Source organism: Nuphar pumila, chromosome 4 (genome assembly GCF_984573655.1).
Source record: "Nuphar pumila chromosome 4, dmNupPumi1.hap1.1, whole genome shotgun sequence".
NCBI lineage: Eukaryota > Viridiplantae > Streptophyta > Magnoliopsida > Nymphaeales > Nymphaeaceae > Nuphar > Nuphar pumila.
In genome coordinates this window covers 33,634,614-33,641,418 of record NC_143252.1, presented here as the reverse complement: position 1 = coordinate 33,641,418, position 6,805 = coordinate 33,634,614, and the positions used below count along the sequence as shown (strand labels likewise).

General features: G+C 37.3%; 1 protein-coding gene across 2 annotated transcripts; it reads left to right on the top strand.

Annotated features, from left to right (window-relative positions):
* Positions 1-208: 208 nt before the first annotated feature.
* On the top strand, positions 209-6,514 carry LOC149839913 (NADPH-dependent aldo-keto reductase, chloroplastic-like). Of its 2 annotated transcripts, none has more exons than XM_090002901.1 (8): positions 209-448; positions 618-747; positions 2,934-2,984; positions 3,715-3,791; positions 3,880-3,967; positions 4,861-5,136; positions 5,237-5,485; positions 6,240-6,514. In XM_090002901.1, the coding sequence occupies exons 2-8, from the start codon at positions 628-630 to the stop codon at positions 6,321-6,323; spliced, it is 945 nt and encodes a 314-aa protein (XP_089859027.1). In that variant the 5' UTR covers positions 209-448; positions 618-627; the 3' UTR covers positions 6,324-6,514. The 2 variants fall into 2 exon arrangements, with proteins under 2 accessions (XP_089859027.1, XP_089859028.1); XM_090002902.1 differs by having other exon boundaries at positions 375-448; positions 628-747.
* The last annotated feature ends 291 nt before the right edge of the window (positions 6,515-6,805 follow it).

Sequence of the window (6,805 nt, the reverse complement as noted above, 5' to 3'; positions counted from 1 at the left end):
TGGGGTCTGCCTAACCCCAGCTTGCCAAAAAAATAAAAAAAAATTGGCCGACAAGATATTTTTCTAATAATTTAGATCTAAAAAAATGCCGATAAAAATTGCAAGAAACATGAAAATTCATTTTCTGGGGAGAAATTAACAGCCGTTAAATTTCCGTTTTGTTCGTTTGTCGTATTTTCTTTGTTCATGAAAGTGACACTGGGCCATAATTTCCCGCGTAAACTCAACCGGCGGCCAATCGAGAAGGATCTAGATTAATCTAGAATCTTACTGAAACACTGCAGAACGGAAAGGGATCGGAGAACGAACGAAGACCAAGAATTTTGGATTTCTGACCAACAAGAGAACCCGAAAAGAGCCAACTCCGATTATAAAAGGGGGTGTTTCTCCTCTTCTTCCTTCCGAATTTGCGGTTCACTTTGATCCAAGAAACTCTCTTTCTTGCTCGGTATGAAGGGAAAATCGTGTTATTCTTTCGTGTATTTTCTTTTCTGATGTGTATGCTTTTGTTAGGAAAAGATTATTGGGGTGCCAGATTATTGGGTTGCTGTAATTCTGGTTTTCTGTCTTCTTGGTTTTACGTCTTGGAGAATTGAGGAGGTTTGTGTGCATTTTAGGGTTTCTCAGATGGCGAAGGGGCATCTCTTCTTCGAATTGAACACCGGAGCGAGAATTCCGTCGATCGGCCTCGGGACGTGGCAGTCCGAGCCCGGCGCCGTCGCCCACGCTCTGGAAATTGCCGTCAAGGTAATTTTTTTCTTCTTCTATATAATTGGAATTTTCTTTTGATTTTAATTGTTTTTAGATTTTTGTTGTTTTAATTTTTTTATTTCTTCTTCTCTTTTTTTGTATTCGTTTGTCGTCGATCAGAAACCTAATTCCTCCGTATTGGATTGAAAAAAAGAAAGGTTTAGTCATTATACAAGGAATTCAAGTATCATTGCTCAATTAATTGGAAAGATGGAAAGAATTTCATTTCTGTTGGATGTAAAGAAACAATTGGCATCTTAATTTGATTGCGGTGTTGGTTCTTTTTGCAGAGATGACGAACTATGATCTTAGTAAAAATACCATATATGTTGCTTCTAATTGATATTTTGATTTCTGATGCATGGAACGCATATTCAGCCATTGATTTTCTTTTCTTTTTCTTTTTTTTTTTTTATAGATATCTTAGGTTACTTGAAGTATGGGTATTATGGTTATTTCTTCTAGTAGATGTTCAAAACAAATTTTTATCTATAGTTATATCGGTTAATGAATTTTGTGATGAGATTTTATGAAACTTTGTTTTTGAAATACGTACGACTTCCATAGCTGTCTGACCATACTGTCTTCATCATTGATAAACGGAAAAATTGTGACAAAAAGGTATTTTATTGGCCATGAATTGTTTACCGTGCGTTGATTACCTCGGACCTCGGAGGAGATCCTCGGACACATGGATCAAGGTGTGGGACTCACACCTTCATTCAAACTTCATGCAAAAGGAGGATCTGAGATCTTAGTTTTAGGCCAAACCTCCCTCCCACCTCCCTAGGGATGGCAGTGGACCGGGGTAAAAACCGTTTGGACTGGAGATGGAGGACATGAAATGGAGATGGAGGCGGGGATGAAGCTTAAAATCAAAACCCGTGTGTGGATGGACTTATGCTTTTCCCCGCCTGCCCCATCCCCAATACCTGTTAGTAAAATAACTAAAATACCTTTAGGGACCTCACCCCATTTGGACCTGGGATGGAGGACATGAAATGGGGATGGAGGCAGACAGGGGCGTAGCTAGGATTCATGCGAGGGGGGGGCAAATAGGGGTGTAGAAAAAAAAAATTGTGTGATAGTCGGGGGTTCGGAGGCAGCGCCCCCGAAAAAAAAAATTGAGATAAAATAAAAAATGGCTACAATTATTAATAAAAATCTATTTCATATGGACAACCCCCCTAGCTACGCCTTTGGAGGCGGAGATGGATGTTAAAATCAAAACCTATGCGGGGATGAAGGCAGGGATGGAGGGCAGAATTTTGAGACGGGGCAGGGGTGCAGACCTTGTCCCCTGCCTCCGCCCCGGTCCACTGCCATCCCTACTCCTCTCCCCCCCCCCCCCCCCCTGAATCCATGGATTTTAATTCCAATGGTATGGGGTCAGACTAGATCTCTAGTCTAAATCACTCGGATCGATCCAAGGGATTCAAATGCACCCTTAAGGATTCTCTGAATTTCCATTTTTCTTGTTTTTATCAGAAAAAGCTTGTAATAGAGGTAAACTAAATCATAAAAAACAGAGGAGAAAAGGAATGAGAATTAATCGCATAATAAATAAACAACATAAAACATAGTTATTTTCATGAATATTGCTGATAAAATCCAATGTTTTGCAATCTTCAATCATAGGTGATGTGATAAAATCATGATATGTTCATTTTTCAAGAAATTCAACATTACCTATATATCGCTATTTTATTATAGTTTGTAGCTTCTGTGACAAGTTGTATTTTTTGAGATATTTTGGAATGTATCATGATATTTTCCACTGCAGAAGGAAAGTTAAAGTTCCTCTCCATGCCATGTTATACTTTTCTCTGTGGTCTAAACCTCTTGTAGGTTTCCGCATATCTCCTTTCTTGAGATTGGAAAGCAATTAGCCTCAGGAAACTTAAAAATTTGTTTTCTAGAGTATGGTGAGAGGAAAAAACATGAAAGAAAAATGGGTACCCTTCCTTTCTGTGGTACTTGCTCTGAATATTGGTACCCCTTTCACTTCTTGAGATCTAACTGTATTGAGCGTTTATCCAAGTACATGATCAAACTGTCATGGGATCTCCATTTCAATGTGCTATATGTATTTCTTTTTTACCTGCTTGTATCTTCCAGTTTGCTAGAATTGATAAAAGGAGTATTTATACTTTCCCACTGACAATTACTTTCTATTGTTGCAGGCTGGATATAGGCATATTGATTGTGCTCGACTCTATGAAAATGAGAAAGAGGTACCCGCCAATTTATAACTACTCTGTCTCTTTGCTTTCGCTAGCTAAATTTATAATGAAGAGATTTGCATGCATAGTGGCTTCATATGGTTCATAACTTCATTTGCATGCCATATGGCTAACTGATATGCCTTGTACAAAGGTATTGTCATAATATAGTGCACTTTTAGTCAATTAAAGGGATTCTTTTCTGTTTACAAGTAATGTATTTATAATTAGACCAAGAAGTATGGTTTCAGAAAGCATTCTTTTGTCAAATGGATGCCACAAAAACTTTCTTTGATTGCTTTTAGTTAAATATCATAAAATTAGGAGAAAATGTTATGTGGCATATGTGAAAGTTCAAAGTTATTGTTTATTGTTCAATTCCTTTAGAATGGGGAAAATCATGATTAAATATGGAAGAAAGTTAAAAAATAAAACTGAAAATGTCACAACCATATCATGATAATATTGTGATAATATTGCCATGTTTCCAGACTGTTGATATAATGAAAATATCATATTATCATAAGTTTTTTTGGTTATATTGCAAAAATATTGCTATATTTTGAAAATATAATTGAGATCTGTGACAGTGCTTTAAATTAATAAACAATGGTATCATTCTTCTTGCTAAAATTAATAAATGATTTCATGGACTCAAAATTTTGGTGAAAGAGTTAGTTCTTTGTGAAATTAAAATAACATTTGAGTTGATTAAGGTCCTTGTGCATGTGAACTGGTGCAGATTGGCACTGCCTTAAAGAAGTTGTTTGAGGAAGGTGTAGTAAAGCGTGAAGATCTGTGGATTACCTCCAAACTTTGGTTGGTTATTGTGTTTTTCCATTTAGAATTCTTTCTTTATCATTTTGAAGCATTTAACTTCTCTTAACATATCATGATGGCACTACAGGAATACTGATCATGCACCTGAGGATGTACCTGTGGCACTGGATAAAACCTTAGAAGATTTGCAGCTGGACTATGTTGACCTTTATCTTGTATGGTTTCTATGCCTTTTACTTCATCTTCGTTCACTTCTCAATGTAGTGTAACAGTTTACTTTTGGAAGCAATCTGCATTCTGTGGCTATTATTTGATGCAATAGAGAGTTGATTTTATTGACTTAGCAATTGGATGTGGGTATGTGCTGCACTTCTTGTTTTTTAAACATTTGTTCTTGGATGAAAATTTTACTTAAATTTGAAGTTTCCTGTTTTCTGTGGAAGAAATTTTGCAGTGAAAGTTGCCTTCTGCATTATGACAGCATGTCTCTTAGTTGTTACTTGACAATGGTTATCTTTTCCTCTTACGGTGTGCACCACCACAGTGACTCATTGTCACATGATTTATTTTCTAGATTCTCACCCCTTTTTGGTGGGGAGGAATGTGGTGCTTGGTTAATTGGTGCCTTCAGCTCTCTTGCAGATGATGGACAACACATGGCTGGTTTTATTTGTCGGAGTTATTGCAATGATGTGAAGCTAGCATTGCAATGTCTATAATTAACATTTATTTTCTTATACGTACATAATGAGTGCTGCATACAAATGTTCATTGCCTCATGATATTGGATCCTTTTGGTTCCATTTGGAGATCATACATCTTCCTATGAACATTCCCTGTTTGAGATTAGGATGTTTCTCTAGTGAATCTCTGTATGTCACGAGAACAAACAAACACTAAAATCTAGACAATCCATTCAATAAGTGTGATGGTATATATGTTTGTTCTCTTGCTCTATGCTTTGTGAACCAATAGAATCCTTTTATATCCTTGCATGTATCATTTTTTAGTCCAGATTGCCACAGTCAGCACTATGGCATCAAAACTCTTTGATGCAAGGTGTACATTGTCATATCCCGGAACTAAGTTGTCCTATTTATCCTGCAAGGTCCATTGGCCACTACGGTTCAAGGATGCTGCTGCTGGCCTCAAGCCTGAAAATTTCTCTGCTTCTGAATTTCCTAGTACATGGAAGGCCATGGAGGGGTTATATGATTCTGGCAAGGCACGTGCGATTGGCGTGGCAAATTTTTCTTCAAAGAAACTTGCGGATTTGCTGGCATATGCAAGAGTCCCCCCTGCTGTTGTCCAAGTGGAATGCCATCCTGGCTGGCAACAAGCACGTCTTCGAGCATTCTGTCAATCAAAGGGTGTTCACTTTTCTGTAAGTTGGGAAATCTATTTTAGTTCATCAGGTCTAATGCTTTCTCGTTTTATGTCATAGTATTCAAATTTTAATTAAATATTATAATTTGTTTATGCAGGCCTATTCTCCATTAGGTTCACCGGGAACAACATGGATGAACAGTGATGTCCTAAAGAACCCAATCCTGAATATGGTTGCAGAGAAACTGGGCAAGTCACCTGGACAAGTGGCCCTGCGGTGGGGACTACAGAATGGGCAAAGTGTGCTGCCTAAAAGCACCAAGGAAGCTAGGATCAAGGAAAATTTTGATGTATTGGATTGGTCTATCCCCGATGACTTGTTTTCCAAATTCTCTGAGATAGAGCAGGTTAGCAATCTTCTCTGATTTCAATCATAGTGATTAATAGCCTGCTGAATTTATCGTCTGAGTTGAAAAAAAGGCTTTCTGTAGAATTAGCCTTTTAAATGAAGACATTTTTTCCTCTTTTGAATGGTAGCTCTATGGTGGCTTTAGAGGCTACCATGCAATCTTAATAGCTTTACCTCTTTCAGTATTAGGCAGACACTGCCAATCTCATTCTTATGGGTTTGATATCATTTACATTGCTGAGTATTTGACATGGCACAACAAGTGTTCATGTGTACAGTAGTGCACAAACATATTTTCTTGGATCTTATAGTCTTGTAGATTGGACTGGATATATGGTGAAATATCTGTTCTTCAGTGCGTGGATCGGTTAACATGCATCAGAGTCTGCCATAATGAGCACCTGTTATGCATATGGTTTAACCTTAGTGCATCCATTGGTTCTTACCCATAACATTCATTGTATAACAGAGTGTTCTCTCATCTTCTTGAGGCAGATATTATCAATTTCTTAATTTGAAATGCGTTATGAGCACCTGGTGTTCATGATCAACAACCCAAATCCTTGTTGATGACCAACTTTAATACTATTCCCAACTCAATTACATTAAAGCTTGAGGTAGCTGCTTGAAATTTTTTGTTCTGCTCGGAAGCCACGGATGGTGCCATCTTTTGGTGCTTCAAGTACTGCTTTTTGTAACAAAGTTTATTTTCATTCGATGCATCTACTTACTACTCTTTTGATTATATACAGAGGCGGCTGCTTCGAGCTGAATTTCTTGTTCATGAGCTGGGCCCTTACAAAAGCGTGGAGGAACTGTGGGATGGGGAGATATGAGCTGCTTGTACCCAGCATTGCTGTATCTTTTACTGAACTTGTAATGAACTTTGCATGATGTATCACCTGTTGGTAAACTGTCTTTTTTATGAGTTGGATAGTTTAAATAGTTTTTCCAATGTTGTGCTTTATGCTCTTGAAAATAAAGAGGGGATCTGTCTTGCTCAATAAAAATCTTTGGTTTTGGACAAGTGTTGCTCAATAAAAATCCTGATGACAGTATCCATGAAAGTTGAGCTTTGGAAGGTCAAAACCTGACCTAGGTCCAAACTAGAATTGGCCATGCGAGGGCACGCCATGCGGGTTGACTTGCAAGTTCGAAGTTTTTTTCCAAAATAGGACAGGAGAACACTGATTTATTTAATTTTAATCAATAAAAATTTATTTATGATATTTTAATATTTTAAAATGTATTTTTGTTGAAATGTTACTAAAAAGGACAAATTTATTAAAATATGAAAATAATTCCCATATGTGCCATG

Bases quoted from the DNA above. Each gene is read 5' to 3' on its own strand.
- LOC149839913 (XM_090002901.1), top strand. From the start codon at position 628: ATGGCGAAGGGGCATCTCTTCTTCGAATTGAACACCGGAGCGAGAATT. The intron at 3,792-3,879 runs GTTGGTTATTGT...ATGGCACTACAG, and splicing joins TGGATTACCTCCAAACTTTG to GAATACTGATCATGCACCTG. The intron at 3,968-4,860 runs GTATGGTTTCTA...TTATCCTGCAAG, and splicing joins ACTATGTTGACCTTTATCTT to GTCCATTGGCCACTACGGTT.